At 37.7% G+C, this 18,750-nt stretch overlaps 1 protein-coding gene across 2 annotated transcripts in view; it reads left to right on the top strand.

Moving 5' to 3' along the window:
* The window catches only part of TMEM245 (transmembrane protein 245), a gene marked incomplete at its 5' end in the record, with an annotated part of 65,707 nt that extends 51,176 nt beyond the window's left edge, over positions 1–14,531 (top strand). For both annotated transcript variants that reach the window (XM_084236793.1, XM_084236792.1), the window contains 2 exons: positions 1,062–1,256; positions 14,393–14,531. In XM_084236793.1, coding sequence (XP_084092919.1) covers positions 1,062–1,256; positions 14,393–14,438 — 241 coding nt within the window. In that variant the 3' untranslated portion in view covers positions 14,439–14,531. The remainder of the gene's footprint in view (positions 1–1,061; positions 1,257–14,392) is intronic.
* Positions 14,532–18,750: the final 4,219 nt, after the last annotated feature.

The following is an 18,750-nucleotide window of genomic DNA, read 5'->3' as shown; positions in this document are numbered from 1 at the left end:
TACTATAAAGTTTATATTAAGGTTTGTAGCTAGAATTTAAGATATATATGTGGTTTTATCTTAAAACAATACCAAATTTAAAGTAAAATGAAATATTTTTGCATAAATTGTTTTTTTTAATACATTAAGTTTTAATTTAAAAGCTCTCATACTTTTAAAAAGTGTTTAACCATCTGTTAGATTTTTTTTAATGCTTTGTTTACAGAAAAAGTTATTAGGGTACATGGAATAATGCTCTAAATCCTTCTTTGGATTGATAAAAACAAATTCTGAATATAACGTATTGGTTTCCTGAAGACTGGCTAACCTGAATGTTACTTATTGAGCTATAATGTAATACAGAACATTGTTCCAGGATATTTAGTTATTTGCTCCACACTAAACTGGTCTGGTCAGCTGTGTTTGAACAGTAGAAGCAACGATAAATGCCTTATTTCCAAGTTTCTCTTTATGTTATTGGTCATTTATTATCATTATCAGTGTGCTATAATCTTCCTTATTTCAGTCATGTAAATGATATTGTGATAAGTTAAAGGGCAATAATGACTCTCCTATAAAATAAAAATCTATGGATTTGTGATAGATGTTTTCCTCATGAGGCCTTTTTCCATTACCTGTGACCAAATCTGTATTTTAGGAGGTTACCACAGGTGTAATCTGTGAACAGCAGGGATGGTGTTGTATTATTATTGTTCTATGAAAAGCATAATTAATTGAATTTACATTGTGCAAGCTAAGTTGTGCCCACTTAATAGAAGTACACATAACAGAAGATTTAATATAACCAATCTTAAGCCAACATAACCCACTTCAGGCAACCACATAATAGGTACAAGATTTAGCAATCTGACTTCATTCCTTCAGTTGCTGGACCTATGGAAAAGTAAATGTCACATGTTTCTCGCATCTCAATTTTATTACTGTTAGTGTTCAATTATCTTACTGAGGCAATCTAAAGAAATAATTGTGAATGAACATTATGTTAAAGAACATGTTTCAGATTTACTGCAGGGTTTATTTTTGTTAAAAGTCATGTGCTAATCTGTGTGTTCTGATTCTAGAGGTGGCCATCCTTACCTGACAGGCTTGGCAGTGGCTGGTGGAGCATATTACCTCGGCCTGGAGGGAGCAATCATTGGGCCCATACTTCTTTGCATACTTGTAGTTGCTTCCAACATCTATAGTGCCATGCTGGTGAGCCCCACAAATTCAATGCCCACGCCCAGCCAGACACCATGGCCTGCTCGGACTCAGCGGTGAGTTAAAGTAGAATGATCATGTACTGTGCTTCATGATGAACTATCCTGAGTAGTCTGTACTGGCCTGAGTAGTCTGTTGAGACACAGATATTCCAGTGCTCATGTTCTGCTGAAGATTGTAGAAGACACTGAGTAAATAGAATTCATTTGCAAATTTTTGGGTTTTATATAACAGGAACATTTAAAAACTAAACCGGGTCAGAATTGTTAATGTCACGAAAAGTCACAAATGAAAAATGAAGACTGTTTTGGGATATGATATAATAGAGTAAAAGAAACTCAAGGAATAGGTAATGAAATGCAATGCATCAAGCCAAAAATAGGATCCTGAATTGGGGATGGCATTGATGCCGGCGTGTGTAACAACTGCTGCCGTTTTACCACGAGTTCTTGTCTCGTGAAACCGTAGAAAGGAATTCACAGACTTTTTGAAGTAAGTAAGCAGAGAGAGACAAATCTTGTCTTTGAAAGAAAAGTTTATTTAGGAAGAAAAGAGACAAAGGAGAAAGACTCCCAGGTATAAGGTACCTGGGAGGGGCCAAGATGAGCCTGTACGGGATATTATGTTGGCAATATATACTTTTTCTCCCTCATTATGTTTAAGTTTTACTTTTTCTCTCCCTGATTGGCTAATTCTCAGAGGGTCTCACACTTACTAAGTGAGAGATTTCACATTCCTTATCCAACAGCTTTCCCTTTCCCCATTTGTCATGCTTGTCACTCTATCTTTATGGCCTAGTCCTCTGGGTGAGCATCTCTACACTTTATCTTTATGGCCTAGTCCTCCTGGTGAGCATCTCTACATTGAAGTTAAACAGCTGCCCTCCTAAGTTGTCCATAAATTAAACCACTCTCCATTTCGCTAGTCTCCACCTCCCTTTATCACCTGAAGAAAACCAGGACCATCGTTAACAGCATTAATATTGTCCGTGGTTCTGGGGTATTTGTTTTTCTTAATGGAATTGGTTATATCTCTGAAGCCTCCCTAAATTCTTCAGGGGTCCCTCCTGCACTGTCCCTGAAACTGCCTAATAACCCTAGCTTGCCCTGTGTCTCATTATGAAACAATTGAAGAAATTTGATTGTGGACCATATATTAAATATTAGTGTTAAACTCTTAGGTCTGATAGTGATACCTAGGTTATTGATATATACTGTTGAGTCAGACCTCTTCTGCTCAACATCCTGTGATGATTCACCTGTGATGGATGATTCACCCATTTTGTTGCATATAGCCATTGTTCAACTTGTTTTTTATTGCTACCTAGTATTTCAGTGTGTGAATATACCACTGTGTATTTATTTATTTGCAGTAGTGATGAGCATTGGGTGGTTTTTAGTTTATGACTGTTAGAATCAACTTTCTGTGAACTTTCTTATACTTTTGGCAGACGTGAGTACTTATTTCACGTGTAGCATATATAAAGTCTGGATGTACACTGTTTAACTTTATTAGACAAAACTGTATTGGCTTTCCCACATCTGGACTAGGATCGTACATTTTCTGGCATGCTGGGTCAGAGCAGTTGTCTATCTCTGCACCCTTGAACAGTGTGTTTCTCTGACCTCATGTTTTCTCTCTTGTTCCTCCCCCACTTTTTTTTTCCAGATAGGTTTATGCCATTAAAAAAACCCAGAACTGACATTCTGAATGGCTTTTGAGAGGGCCTGAAGGAAATGTGTGATCAGCGCAGGTCATTCTTTAAAGAGAAATGTAAATGATCTCTGAACTAGTAACAAATGCAACCATTTATTGAGACTTGAGTGCCAATTTCTCTGATTAAACTTTTCATTTGCTATCTTAGTTTACTTAATCTTTCCTTCCTTTGTTCTCATGTGATGTTAGGAATGATTGTTTTCCATGGTTTATAGATGAGGAACTCAAGACTTAGGTTAACTTGCCTGTAGTCACATAACTAATGAGCAGGTATACTGGTGTGTTTCAACTAAAGATCTTTATCTTTTTCTGACCATCTTTTCCCCCTCCTCCCCAAGAAAACACATTCTCCATTGTTTCCTACCTCAGAGATGTCGCCCTCTACATACATGCCATTGTGTATTCATCTTATTACTTTCCATCTCCTCATTCACAGTCTGCCAAGTTCTACCAGTTTTATCTCGCTTCTGTCCCTTACCTTTTCATCTCCAGAGCCATCCATCACCTACGCTGAGCAGGACCCAACTTCTGCATTTTTCCTTTGGATGGCTGAAGTCATCTTAGTTTCCTGATTAGTCTCTTAACCTCTACTTTTACTCTTCTGTTCATTTTCCATTCTGTATCTGATACGTTCTTTTTAAAATGGAACATATCTGCTCGTGATACTCTTACCAAACATGGCCTCCATTGTTTTAGGAGAAAGATAAAAAATTTGACATGGCTAGCGTGGCCCTCTGTGATCTAACCTGGGCCTGCCTCATTAACCCTGAAACATTTTCCCCTTGCTGTCTGAACCACAGCCTGACTGGTTTTTCTCTGGGTTTTGTATACGCGAGGTCCCATTCAAACGTGAGGCCCTCATACATGCTCTCCCTCCCCCATATTTTCTGGATTAATTAACTTCTAATCATTCTTCAGATCTCAACTCAAATGACAGTTCATCAGAGAAGCTTTTCCTGCCCGAGGATTAGGTTACATGCTTTTTGCTAGTTTAATGCTTTTATAGATAGCACCTTGTACCTTTCCTTTACAATGTAATTTTTATTTGTACTTTTAATTTTTTGTCTTTTCCTACTTGTCTGTGGTTGCTACTACTGCAGGGGCCCTGTCAGTTTTAGTTTATCCACAGCAATAATGTTTTATATTTGAATCATTCTTTTTTTTTTTTTTCTGTTCTAAATGCTTTTTTTTTTTAAAGAAATTTTATTTTTATATTCCCCATACAATTGCAACTCCCTTATTTTGACCCCAATCCCTCCCCTCCCTGCACCCCACCCTCCATAGAGGGTCTCTGGTTCATAGTTGTTTGTTGATTTTGACTTTCACTTTCTTATAGTTATTCATTTTCCTGGTCCCTTATTTAAGTTTTTTAGATTCCTGCTATGAGTGAGACCATCCAGTATTTTTCTTTTTCTTTCTGGCTTATTTCACTGAGCATGATCCCTTCCAGTGCCATCCATGTTGCTGCAAATTGCGTGTGTTTATCTTTTTTGAATGCTGAGTAATAGTCCATTGTGTATATATACTACATCTTCTTGATCCAGTCATCTATTTTTGAGTTTTTGGGTTGTTTCCAAAGCTTAGCTGTTGTAAACAGCGCTGCTATAAACATAGGGGTGCAGGTGCTCTTTGGAATTGATGTTTCTGTGTCCTTTGGGTAAATACCTAAGAGTGGAATTGCTGGGTCATATGGAAGCTCTATGTTTAGTAGGTCCAGAAATCTCTACACAGCTCTCCATAGTGGTTGGACCAGTTTGCACTCCCACCAACAGTGCAGGAGAGTTTCTTTTTCTCCACATCCTCGCCAACATTTGTTGTTGCTAGTTTTTTTAATATGTGCCATTCTCACTGGTGTGAGATGGTATCTCATGGTAGTTTTGATTTGCGTTTCCCTGATTACAAGTGATGTTGAACATTTTTTCATATACCTGTTGGCCATTTGCATTTCCTCTTCAGAGAAGTTTCTTTTTAGCTCTTCTGCCCAATTTTGACAGGATTATTTTCTTTGTTGTTGTTGAGTCTCATCAGCTCTTTGTAGATTTTTGTGATCAGTCCTTTATCATTAGTGTTTTGTGCAAAAATGTTCTCCCAGTTGGTGGGGTTTCTCTTTGTTTTTGTTATTGTCTCTTTTGTTGTGCAGAAGCTCTTTAATTTGATGTAGTCCCAGCTGTTGATCTTTGCCTTCACTATCACTGCTTTGGGTGATGTGTCTGTAAAGAAGTCTTTGATGTGCTTCTCATGTAGTGTTTCGCCTATATTTCCTTCTATGTATTTTATGGTTTCAGGTCTTATGTCTAGTTCTTTAATCCATTTTGAGTTGATTTTTGTGTATGGTGTGAGGTAGTGGTCAAGCTTCATTCTTTTGCATATAGCGACCCAGTTTTCCCAGCACCATTTATTGAACAAACTTTCTTTGCTCCAGTGCATATTCTTTGCTCCTTTGTCAAAGATTAGTTGACCATAAATCTGTGGGTTTATTTCTGGATTTTCTATTCGATTCCGTTGGTCTGTGTGTCTGTTCTTGTTCCAATACCATGCAGTTTTTGATGATTATGGCTTTGTAGTATAGTTTGAAGTCTGGGAGTGTGATGCCTCCATTCCCTTCTTTTTTTTTCAGGATAGCATTGGCTATTCGGGGTTTTTGGTGGCTCCATATGAATTTCATCAATATTTTTTCTATTTCTTTGAAGAATGACATTGAAATTTTTATTGGAATAGCATTAGATCTGTATATTGCTTTTGGTAGGATGGCCATTTTGATAATGTTTATCCTTCCAATCCATGAGCAGGGGATGTCTTTCCATTTCTTTGTGTCTTCTTCTATTTCTTTTAACAGTGTTTTATAGTTTTCTTGTATAGGTTCTTTACCTCTTTTGTTAGATTTATTCCCAAGTATTTGATTTTTTTTTGTTTCAAGAATAAAAGGGATGGCTTTTTTTGATTTCTTCTTCTTCAGATTTGTTGTTTGTGTATAGGAGGGCTACTGACGTTTGTGTGTTGATTTTGTTTCCTGCCACTTTACTGAACTGATTGATGAGTTGAATTAGTTTTTCTGTGGAGTTTTTGGGGTTCTCTATGTATATTATCATATCATCTGCAAATAGTGATAGTTTGACTTCTTTTCCTATTTGGATTCCTTGTATGTCTTTCTCTTGTCTTATTGCTCTGGCCAGGACTTCCAGTATTATATTGAAAAGCAGTGGTGAGAGTGGACATCCTTGTCTTGTTCCAGATCTTAATGGAAATGCTTTCAGCTTTTCACCATTTAGAATGATTCTGGCTGTTGGCTTGTCATATATGGCCTTTATGAAGTTGAGGTATGTTCCTTGTATCCCAAGAATTTCAAGGGCTTTTATCATGAATGGGTGTTGCATTTTGTCGAAAGCTTTCTCGGCATCTATTGATATTATCATATGGTTTTTATATTTCTTTTTGTTGATGTGTTGGATGACGTTGATTGATTTTCGGATGTTGAACCATCCTTGTGTCCCTGGCATGAATCCTACTTGGTCATGGTGAATTATCTTATGGATACATTGTTGGATTCTGGTAGCTAAAATTTTAATGAGGATTTTTGCGTCAGTGTTCATTGGAGAGATTGGCCTGTAGTTTTCCTTTTTTGTGTTGTCCTTGTTTGGTTTTGGTATTAGTGTAATGTTGGCTTCATAAAACGTGTTTGGTATTGTCCCTTCCTTCTCAATTTTTTTGGATGAGTTTGTGAAGGATAGGCACTAATTTGTCTCTGAATGTTTGGTAGAATTCATTTGTAAATCCATCAGGTCCTGCCTGGGCTTTTGTTTTTGGGGAGGTTTTTGATTACCATTTCAATTTCGCTGCATGTAATTGGTCTGTTTAGGTGTTCTATTTCTTCTTTATCTAGCTTTGGGTGATTGTAGAGTTGTAGGAATTTGTCCATCTCCTCTAGATTGTTGAACTTGTTTCCATATAACTGTTCATAGTAGTTACTGATTATTCTTTTGATTTCTGCTGTGTCCGTTGTGATTTCTCCTCTTTCATTTATGATCCTGTTTATTTGTGCTTTCTCCCTTTTTTCCTTTGTGAGCCTGGCTAGGGGTTTGTCTATTTTGTTGATTTTTTTTCAAAGAACCAGCTCTTGGTTTCATTGATCTTTTGGATTGTTTTTTTAGTTTCAATTTCATTTATTTCTGCTTTGGTTTTTATTATTTCTTTTCTTCTACTGATTTTGGGGTTTTTTTTTGTTGTTCTTTTTCTAGATCTTTGAGCTTCAAGATTAGGTTGTTTCTTTGAGTTCTTGTTTCTTGATGTGAGCCTCTTTTGCTATATATTTTCCTCTTATTACTGCTTTTGCTGCCTTCCATACATTTAGGAAATTGGTGTCCTCCTTGTCATTCAATTCAAAGAATTTTTTAATTTCTTCTTTGATCTCCTCATTAGTCCAGTGGTCTTCCAGAAGTGTGGTTTTCAATCTCCATGAGGTAGGAGAGTTCCTTGCCTTCTTTTTATGGTTTATTTCTAGTTTGATGCCTTCATAGTCAGAAAAGATGGTTGGTATGATTTCAATCTTGGTGTATCTGTTGATGTTTGTCTTGTGTCCCAGTATGTGATCGATCCTGGAGTATGATCCGTGTGCGCTTGAGAAAAATGTGTACTCCTTTTTTTGGGGGTTTAGTGTTCTATAGATGTCTGTTAAACCCAAGTGCTCTAGATCCTTATTTAGAGCTTTAGTGTCTTTACTTATTTTTTGTCTCGTTGATCTATCCATTGTTGATAGTGGTGTATTGAAGTCTCCCACTATGTATGTGTTTTCTCTGATGTCTGTTTTCAGAGATGACAATAGTTGTCTGATATATTTTGGTGCTCCTTCGCTTGGTGAATATATGTTAATGAGTGTTATTTCTTCTTGAAGTATTGTCCCCTTGATCATGATGTAGTGACCATTAGGGTCTCTTTTTATCTTTTTGAGTTTGAAATCTGTTTTATCTGATATAAGTATAGCTGTTTCTGCTTTCTTTTTTGGTCCATTTGCTTGTAGGATTGTTTTCCATCCTTTAACTTTGAGTCTGTTTTTATCTTTTGTAGCTAAATGTGTTTCTTGGAGACAGCAAAAGGTTGGGTTTTGTTTCTTAATCCAGCCTGTGACTCTGTGTCTTTTTATTGAAGAGTTTAGTCCATTTACATTTAGAGTTAATATGATATGTTAGCATCTGTATTTGCCATTGTGTTTGTCTTTCCTTTGATTTTATTTATTTATTCTTTTAATAACTTTTTTTTTTTTGGCCTTCTTTTGTTGTTATTCGTCCCTCTGAGGTTCTGGCTTTAGGACTCCTTGTAGTATTTTTTGGAGCGGGGGTTTAGTTGTAATGAAATTCCAGAGTTTCTGTTTGTCTGGGAAGGTCCTTATTCTTTCTTCATAGAGGAAGGAGAGCTTTGCGGGATAGGGTATTCTTAGTTGGCATCTGTTTTCTTGGAGTCTGTTGACTATGTCCCTCCACTCTCTCCTTGCCCGTAGTGTTTCTTCGGAGAAGTCTGATGTCAGCCTGATTGGTTTTCCTTTGAATGTTATCTATTTCTTCCCTCTTGTCAGCTTCATTATTTTTGCCTTGTCTTGGATTCTTGGGAGCTTTACTATTATGTGTCTTGCTGTATCTTTCCTTTCGTCGTGGAAGTTTGGTGTTCTTCTTGCTTCTTGTATATCAATTTTCAACTCCTTCTTCATGTTTGGGAAGTTCTCTTCAATTATCTTCTTGAATATTTTCTCTGTTCCTACATCTCTCTCCTCTCCTTCTGGTATTCCTATAACTTTTATATTTACTTTCTTCATGGAGTCAGATAGTTCCTGAAGTCTTTCTTTGGTCTTTTTCCTTTGTACTTCTCTTTCCTTTTCTGTTTTGGTTCTTTTTCTTTCTGTGTCTTCAAGAGTACTTAGTCGTTCTTCCATTTCATCTATTCTGCTTTCATTGCTTTTCCCAGAGTTCTTTAGCGCCTCCATTAATTTTTTGATCTCCTGCATTTCTTTTACTTCCCTCTTTAGGGACTCAATTTCATTCTTCTGATCGTTGATTATTTTTCCCTTATTATTGTTTTCCCTTATGACTTCTGTCAGTTTTTTAATCATGGCAATTTTAAATTCTTTCTGGAAGGCTCAGAAGTTCTTCCAAGTTTCTGTCGTTGCAATCTGGGGGGTGGTTTTCTTTTTGTGGTGTGCTTTTTTCCTGAGGAGTTGCTAGGTTGCGTGTGGTTCTTCTACTCCCTACTGTCTGTTTTCTAATTTGCTGTATGCATTGGGACACTGTGTTGCTGGGACTGGCCGGCATCTGGGGTGAACTTCTCCGCTCCCTTCTGGCTCCTCCAGGAGCCATCTATCAGTCTCAAGCAGTCTTTACTGAAGAAAGGTCCCTGTTCTAAAATGCCAGTGCGGGGACATGCTCCCCTGTGGGCCTGGTCTGCCCCTGCGGTGGGTTCCCGCTCCCCCTCTGGGCTGGGACTGTAGGCCAGAAGGTTCCTGGCGTGGGTGAACTTCCATGCTTACCTCTGGCTCCTCCGGGAGCCTTCCATATTCTCTGAATCATTCTTTATTCCTAGCTAAAGGAGTGAATGAGCTGTGAGATAGTCTCTGCAGAGGAGTGAAGGGCTTGGCTTATATTAGGAATCCTAAGTTGGTGCACTGAGGTAATTGAGGGAATCTGGTTGCATGCATTAGGCAGCCATAATTTCTTTTTTTTTTTTAAGATTGATTTATTTGTACAAGCACTGGGGTACTAGCCAGAGGCATGGGAGGGTGAGAGAATCCACTAGAGGCAGAGCAGGGAGCAGAACAGGCAAAAGGACCAAAATACACTGCTGAGTGGAGCAGCGGGCGAGACAGGAGAGGTCTTCTGCGCCATGTGGGAATCTCCCTGGCCGGCTGGGAGTTGAACTGGCGCCATGGAGGCTGTGGACAGCTTCACAGCGCTGCACTCAACCTGCTGTGCCACTGGGGAGGCCCAGTGATAATTTCTAATTGGAGATGCAGCAGTGATGGCTGAAACAACACATTTACAAGATGATTTTTATATACTACCATCTGTCTTCAGATGCAGGAACAGTATCCACCTAAAAATGGTGAAGGAGGGAACCCTTCCTCCCCTTCTCTGCATCTCACCATTGGTGGTGGTGAATGCAGTGTGGGATGATGGTAAATGTCATGTACTCAGCATTAGACTCCCAATTCTTTTGGTCCTGATTTAGTAATCAAAAAACTTCTTGTTTCCTTTGTTTCTTCTTGTTTCTCTTTTAACATTGGGGCTGTTTGTGATGTGGGGCGAAGGACAGATATACTTGAATACTTTCTTGACTTTCAGACAGGATTATTAGGCTTGATTTGATGTATTAACCACACTCCTATCAAAAACTGAGCAGCAGTCTCTGAATATTTAAGATCAGAAAAACCTCTAAGGAAGAGGTAGGAATATATTCCAGGAGCACCTCTGGAGTGCTGTTCTCTGTATTGTTTTTCTTTGCCCTTTCACACCGTGACAGTACTGAAGGTGGCAGCTGGAATGTGGTCCTTTAGAAACTCAGATTTATCTTTCTATTGAGAAGAGTTATTAGTAATATGTTGCTGTTTCTTAAAACATTGTCTTAACCTGACTAAATGTCTTTCATAATTTAATGCCCAAAATTCAATCAAAGGTATCTTTTCATAAATGAAATTATTTGGTAATGAAACTAAGATTTAACATATCCTCCTTTAGAGAGCAAGATTCTTTTTTTTCCTTTTCTTTGTAAAATGAGATGTGAAGAGTTTCTCTAAAAGCCACCATCCTTTGGACTTTTACATTAACCTTAGCAATTTTGTTTGGCGTATACTCCCTGAATTCTAGTTTGGAATAATGGGGGGAAAGAGAGAAAAGAAATCTGTGAGCACGCAACTCACCCTTTGTTGACTTGCCTCTTCTTTGTTTCTGTCACAGATTTCCAAATCTGTTCATTCCTCTTTATTCCCACAGTTGTGAACCCAATGCTGGGATCACTTCCACAGTGTCCTCACTGACCCGGCCTCCCCTCTAGCTTCCTTCTGATCTAGTTTTTCTGAACCATAAATATTATGTCCCTCTGCTGCTTGAAATTCAAACAATGCCTTCCCCATGGCCTTTAAAGATAAATTTGAAACTTAAAGTTGGTTCATCAGATTTTCATACCTTCTTTCTGGCTCTTTTTTTTTTTTTTTTTAATAGAGGCATGTTTTATTTATTTATTTGTTTGTTCGTTCATTCATTTTTGTTTATACATGCACTGGGTACAGTCAGAAGCGCGGGAGGGTGAGAGAATTCACCAGAGCCAGAGCGGGGAGCAGAGTAGGCAGACAAACGAAGCACACTGCTGAGGAGAGCAGCGGGCGGCAGGAGAGGTCTGCGTGCCATGTGGGACCCTCCTCTGGTGATCGGGGAGCAGCCGGGGATAGAACCAGCGCCGCAGAGGTCACCGGCAGCTTCGCAACCCAGCGCTCAACCGCTGCACCACCGGGGAGGCCCTTCATACCTTCTTTCTGTCTGTAGACTCATTTCTGTTTGTTGTCTCTCTTTTATTTTCTAGTCCTAATCTACTTGTTTTATGACTTAGATAAGTCATTTACTGTTATTAGAAATACTACCAGTGTAGTCTTTATCCCTTTGTTTTTTCCTAATTTTTGAGTTACAGTTTTATGAGCTGATCAGTTAGCTCTGGCCCTCTTTCATGAGGCCAGAAAGAAATCATTTCTGTATCTCTAGGTTACGCAAGTTTGTTTCCCAGGAGATAATCCCAGGTTCGATCAAGATCCATGTTACTGCTGTAGGGTTTAACCCACATACCGCCATCACCAATCACTTGAACAAGTAGAGAAGATAAAAAGTTAAGATGGAAAACTCTGTTTCTCAGCTTGCTGCACTTTGTTTTCTTTCTTGAGTCCTTTGAAGGCTTTCTTGGCCTGGAGGCAGAATTGAATAGTAGGTATGAATTTCAAGGTTACAGCTAAGCTTACTTGTCAACAGAAAACAGTCACCAGGTCAACCACAGCTTTAATCTTATTTCATGCTTTTGCTCCAAGGCAGAAATCTTCATTCATTATTTAGAGGAATTGAATAGTTCCAACTTGCAGGTATTTTAAAAATTTGAAAAGATGTCAAAGGATAAATTTAGAAACCCTGTTGGGTGTTAGAAAATGCTTTGCAATGTTGACCAGTTTTGATTACTGGTTTTGAAAATTTTTCAGGGCTTCTCAGAATTGAGTGCTCCCTGAAATTCATGTTATCTGAGGACAGCTTATAGCCAGCTTTGCCTGTATACAAATATAGAAGTACAAGAGTAGGTGGCATCGTGTGTGTGTTGGGGGAGAATCTCTCTATAGGTATCCTCCTTTCCTCCCTCCCTCTCTCTCCCCATCTCTTTCTTCTTCCCTCTCTCTATCCAGAAAGAGCATGCAGAATGGTTCTGGGGGGAGGGCATGGTTTTGCTTCCCTCAAGGGACAGTTGGCAATATCTAAAGACAATTTGATTGTCACAACTCTAGTGGGTGGAGGCAGAAATGCTGCTAAACATATTGTTATGCACGAAAATGCCAATAGTGCTGCTATTGAGAAGAACTCTGATTTTTTAGCTCTGTAGATAAGTGGATATAAAGTGTAGGTGTGTATATGTAAATCTTTGAAGGAATTTTTCTGAGTATAAAAATATTTAAGGAAAAAAGTATTTAAAGGAAATAAAAATCATTCCAATTCTTTTACCTGTCAGCATATATTCAACATAGAGGATTTGACCATGTCACATAGCCCCATTCAAAGCTGCAGATGCCAGAGCCAGGAACATTACCCATCCCTCAAACTGTTTCCTGGGAAGTGGAGCTGGGCAAGTTAGAAGTCTGCTTCAGAGGGACAAAGAGGCTCAGGGCACCCTCCAGTGACAGCCTTGAGATGATGGAGCATCCTTCAATGTTTTCTTCTGTAACATTTTAACTGTGCCCTCTTCACCCTGGAATATTTTTGACATTGTGCTAAGGAATCAGTTTTAATTTACCCCTGCCCTGCTTCACGAGCTCCCTAAGTATTTGTATGAGCTGAATATTGAGAAGACAAAAGGAGTAAGAGAGGTGGTGTGAGTGTGAAATTGCACTAAAGTTCAAACTATTTTGAACTTCAGAGTAGTAGTACTCTGATTTGTTTAATGTGTCCCTATTTCATTATTTGGAATTCTGCCAGATAGTTACTTATTAGCAGTAGATTTTTATATTTAGGTAGTATTTTTCCATCACTTAGCACAGTGCCTTGCACGTATGACTCTAGATGCTTTGTACCTGGTGACAACTTGTTTTCATCTTTTGCCTCTATAATTGTGAAGTCTTCCCAAAAGTTCTGGAACACTTTGCATTTTATTTTAGGTCTATACCTAATGAGAAAATTGTGTAGTATGATTTACAGTCTCCAACACTTGGCTATAGGTATGAAAATATAATTGCTCTAAATAAAGAAGGCACAACACATTATAGGAATTTGTCTACAAAAACACTCAAAGACTTTAAAATTGATTCTGATAGTGTAAATACTTTAAATTCAGCCATTTTTCTGTGTTTCTAATTGGAGATAATCTCTCTAAAGAATGATAATAAACTTGTGTCTATCTAGAGATAGACTGTCCAGGGCAAGTATAATTGTTTCCTCCTTCTATCCTACTGTTCTGCCAGCCTGGTTGTGATGCCTTTTTGTCTAAGATGATTGCTTAAGCTGAAATTCATCCATAAACTCTGACCTGGCCATTTGACTCCCAGCATAGAGGCAGAGCTGACTGGGTGATATCATCCTAGCTCAGGAGGATAAGTTATGTAGCAAAGGCAGGTTAGCTAGTGCACTCCTAAGGGCGGCAACTCAGTGATGCAGCAGACTTTCCCTGCAGCCCAGATATTACTTAGTCACGTGTTTGTACATAGTTTCATGAGAGTCTGGGGAAATAGTCTGTTGGGTGGGAGACAATGGACCCACCAAAAATAGGGAGTTCTTATTACTAAAGATTGAGAGACAATTAGCAGACTTCAAAACAATATTCAATTATAATATTAAGCAAAACATAGTATATATATTAGCACAGTTCATACTGCATAAATGCTGGGACTAGCAATTTATAGTGCATAGGACTTAACCAATGTTCACAATTAAGTATCCTCTTTGTGATGAAAAGTATAGAATAGCATAAAACTTTATAACAAGGAGTGACACTATAATATTAAAGTGTGTATATATATATATATATATATAAAAGAATCAGTGATGTTTGTAGTATAACTTGGTGTGTAGTGTCAGGAAAAAAAAGTGAAAAAAAAGTGACTGTATAACCTTATAAAAACCCTCAGGTTATAAAAATAAAATATTATTCTCTGGAAATTACTGGTTAGATTTTATTTTTTAAATCCCCCCCCCTTTTTTTTTGCTATTTCTTTCGTTTTATTTTCCAAAAAACCAAACTAATCATTCTTTCTTCTTAATAGGACTTTCCAGGACATTTCTGAAGATCTGAAATCTTCGATAGACTGACCTTGTTCCCACTGAAATGATTTCTCTTGGGATGTTCAACCTTGACAGTGAGTTCAGCTCAGCTGTGGCTTTCTGTCCTATCAGCTGTGCCTAGCAAGCAGAGCCCAGGGAAGAAGAAGAAGCCTCCTGGCCTTCCATACAGAATGCCTGGACAAGAGAGGACTTGCTGTGGGCTGCTTTGCATTTTAAAGCACAACTAAGCTCAGATTTGTGGTTTGCTCACTTAACTGTTGCTAAGATGGCTTGAAAAGTTTTGGTTTATACACTGGTACCATGGCTTGAAATTTTCCCACTTTGGTTACGTATATTACTATAATATATATTTATAAAGTTATTTTTAAGAGCCCTACACTATCTACTGTTAAAAGTATACACCATGTAATTTTCTCCTGCTTTAAGAAGTCTATTCTTTAACTTTTATGATAGTCTCTTCTTAATGAAGAGGGCTTCCACTTTTGAGCATTTAGTTGCTTGAGCAGGCAAAAATGATTCTTTTACCATCCTTCTACAAGGTATGGTCTTCTCTATAAGATAGAATGACTCTTAAATATAAGAGTGTGTGGCTTATAGGACGTTCGGTTGGTCTGAGTAGCAACCACAGGAGACACTAAGACTGACACTCTTCCTGTCCTTTCTTTACTTCCTGTCCCCCATTACACTATTGCCAAATTTCGACTACTTGACTCACCACACTGAAGTAAAATAATTATGAAGCTGCTATTTATGGTAACAATATGATGGAATTCATGTTGTGATTGACTTTTTTCTTTCCAAATATTTTAGGTAAGAAATCTCAGGTGTAGTAGCACTCTGATTTGTTTAATGTGTCCCTATTTCATTATTTGGAATTCTGCCAGATAGTTACTTATTAGCAGTAGATTTTTATATTTAGGTAGTATTTTTCCATCACTTAGCACAGTGCCTTGCACGTATGACTCTAGGTGAAAGCTTGTTGAATTGTGACATTTCAAATATCTCAGATCTCACAACAACCAGCAGAGTGCTTTACATTTGATGTCTTTTTGCACTGTTACTTCACAACCACTTTACATCAGCTTTCATATAGCTTTATATTATTTTACAACAGTTTCACTCACATGGGGAAACTTAGATTGAGTAAAGTGACCAACTCAACGTCATGAAGTTTAATAATATTGACGTTAAATCTTTCTGACTCCATAGTCTACAAATTCTGTATGATATTTTTTCTTCTAATATCTTTTGCAGTGTCCCCAGGATTATGAGATAGCATAGGTGTTGCTGTCCATTTTTTAATGAATTATGACTCGTTCTACACCTAATGACAGGGTTGTGCTCTTTCCTCTGTATGTAACAATCATCAGGCTCTTTGCCCCCAAGGGAATATGAAGGAGCAAGCTTTTTAAGTATCAAAGATGGTCCCTTTGGAAAACCTCTAAAAGCAGAAATCATTTTTTTCTAAAATAACTTCTCATTGAGAATCAGAGTTAATGGTAATTAGCTTAAATTGATTCTGATGTTACCTAAGCAAACCACCTAGAAAAGTCGTCATTGTGAGGTCTTTGTTTATACAGTAGACTACAGGTAGATCTCTTGTTTTTACTACAAATCCTTCAACAATTATCTGATATACAACCCAGGATTACATTTGGTCAAGAAGTAACTCATCTCGGACAAATTCCTACAACTCTACGATCACCCAAAGCTAGATAAAGAAGAAATAGAACACCTAAACAGACCAATTACATGCAGCGAAATTGAAATGGTAATCAAAAACCTCCCCCAAAACAAAAGCCCAGGCAGGACCTGATGGATTTACAAATGAATTCTACCAAACATTCAGAGACAAATTAGTGCCTATCCTTCACAAACTCTTCCAAAAAATTGAGAAGGAAGGGATAATACCAAACACGTTCTATGAAACCAACATTACACTAATACCAAAACCAAACAAGGACAACACAAAAAAAGAAAACTACAGGCAAATCTCTCCAATGAACACTGATGCAAAAATCCTCAATAAAATTTTAGCTACCAGAATCCAACAATGTATGCATAAGATAATTCACCACAACCAAGTAGGATTCATTCCAGGGACACAAGGATGGTTCAACATCCGAAAATCAATCAACGTCATCCAACACATCAACAAAAAAATACAAAAACCATATAATATCAATAGATGCTGAGAAAGCGTTCAACAAAGTACAACACCCATTCATGATAAAAGCCCTTGAAATTCTTGGGATACAAGGAACATACCTCAACATCATAAAGGCCATATATGACAAGCCAACAGCCAGTATCATTCTCAATGGTGAAAAGCTGAAAGCATTTCCAGTAAGACCTGGAACAAGACAAGGATGTCCACTCTCACCACTGCTTTTCAATATAATACTGGAAGTCCTAGCCAGAGCAATAAGACAAGAGAAAGACATAACAAGGAATCCAAATAGGAAAAGAAGAAGTCAAACTATCACTATTTGCAGATGATATGATAATATACATAGAGAACCCCAAAAACTCCACAGAAAAACTAATTCAACTAATCAGTTCAGTAAAGTGGCAGTATACAAAATCAACATGCAAAAGTCAGTAGCTTTCCTATACACAAACAACAAATCTGAAGAAGAAATAAAAAAAAAAAAAATCCCTTTTATTATTGAAACAAAAAAAAAATCAAATACTTGGGAATAAATCTAACAAAAGAGGTAAAGGACCTATACAAAGAAAACTATAAAACACTGTTAAAAGAAATAGAAGAAGACACAAAGAAATGGAAAGATATCCCTTGCTCATGGATCAGAAGAATTAACATTATCAAAATGGCCATCCTACCAAAAGCAATTTACAGATTCAGTGCTATTCCAATTAAAATTTCAATGTCATTCTTCAAAGAAATAGAAAAAATATTGATGAAATTCATATGGAGCCACCAAAAACCCCGAATAGCTAAAACCCTCCTGAAAAAAAAAAGAAGGGAATGGAGGCATCACTCTCCCAGACTTCAAACTATACTACAAAGCCACAATAATCAAAACTGCATGATATTGGAACCAGAACAGACACATGGACCAGTAGAACCAAATAGAAAATCCAGAAATAAACCCACAGATCTATGGTCAACTAATCTTTGACAAAGGAGCAAAGAATATGCATTGGAGCAAAGAAAGTTTGTTCAATAAATGGTGCTGGAAAAACTGGGGCACTACATGCAAAAGAATGAAGCTTGACTACTTCCTAACACCATACACAAAAACCAACTAAAAAAGGATTAAAGAACTGGACATAAGACCTGAAACCATAAAATATATAGAAGGAAATATAGGTGAAACACTACATGACATGCACATCAAAGACATCTTTACAGACACATCACCCAAAGCAGTGATAGTGAAGGCAAAGATCAACAGCTGGGACTACATCAAATTAAAGAGCTTCTGCACAGCAAAAGAGACAATAACAAAAACAAAGAGAAACCCCACCAACTGGGAGAACATCTTTGCACCCAACACTAATGATAAAGGACTGATCACAAAAATCTACAAAGAGCTGATGAGACGCAACAAAAACAAAGAAAATAATCCTGTCAAAAATGGGCAGAAGAGCTAAAAAGAAACTTCTCTGAAGAGGAAATGCAAATGGCCACCAGGCATATGAAAAAATGTTCAACATCACTTGTAATCAGGGAAACGCAAATCAAAACTACAATGAGATACCATCTCACACCAGTGAGAATGGCACATATTAAAAAAACTAGCAACAACAAATGTTGGCGAGGTTGTGGAGAAAAAGGAACTCTCCTGCACTGTTGGTGGGAGTGCAAACTGATCCAACCACTATGGAGAGCTGTGTGGAGATTTCTTGACCTACTAAACATAGAGTTTCCATATGATCCAGCAATTCCAAAGGGCACCTGCACGCCTATGTTTATAGCAGCACTATTTACAATACCTAAGCTATGGATACAACCCAAATGCCCCAAAATAGATGACTGGATATCAAGAAGATGTGGTATAGATACATAATGGAATATTACTCAGCAATCAAAAAGATAGACACATGCAGTTTGCAGCAACATGGATGGAGCTAGAAGGGATCATGCTCAGCGAAATAAGTCAGAAACAAAAAGAAAAATACTGGATGGTCTCACTTATAGCAGGAATTTAGAAAACCTAAGAAGAGACCAGGAAAAAGACTAAATACAAAGTAAAAGTCAAAATCAACAAGAACTATAAACCAGAGACACACTGGGGGTTGGGGGAGGTAGTGGTGGGGAAAGGAAGGACTAGAGTCAAAATAAGGGGGGAGGTGCAATTGTATGGGGAATATA

This window comes from Talpa europaea (genome assembly GCF_964194135.1).
Source record: "Talpa europaea genome assembly, chromosome: 7".
Taxonomy (NCBI): Eukaryota; Metazoa; Chordata; class Mammalia; order Eulipotyphla; family Talpidae; genus Talpa; species Talpa europaea.
This window is presented reverse-complemented; position numbering and strand designations above follow the sequence as displayed.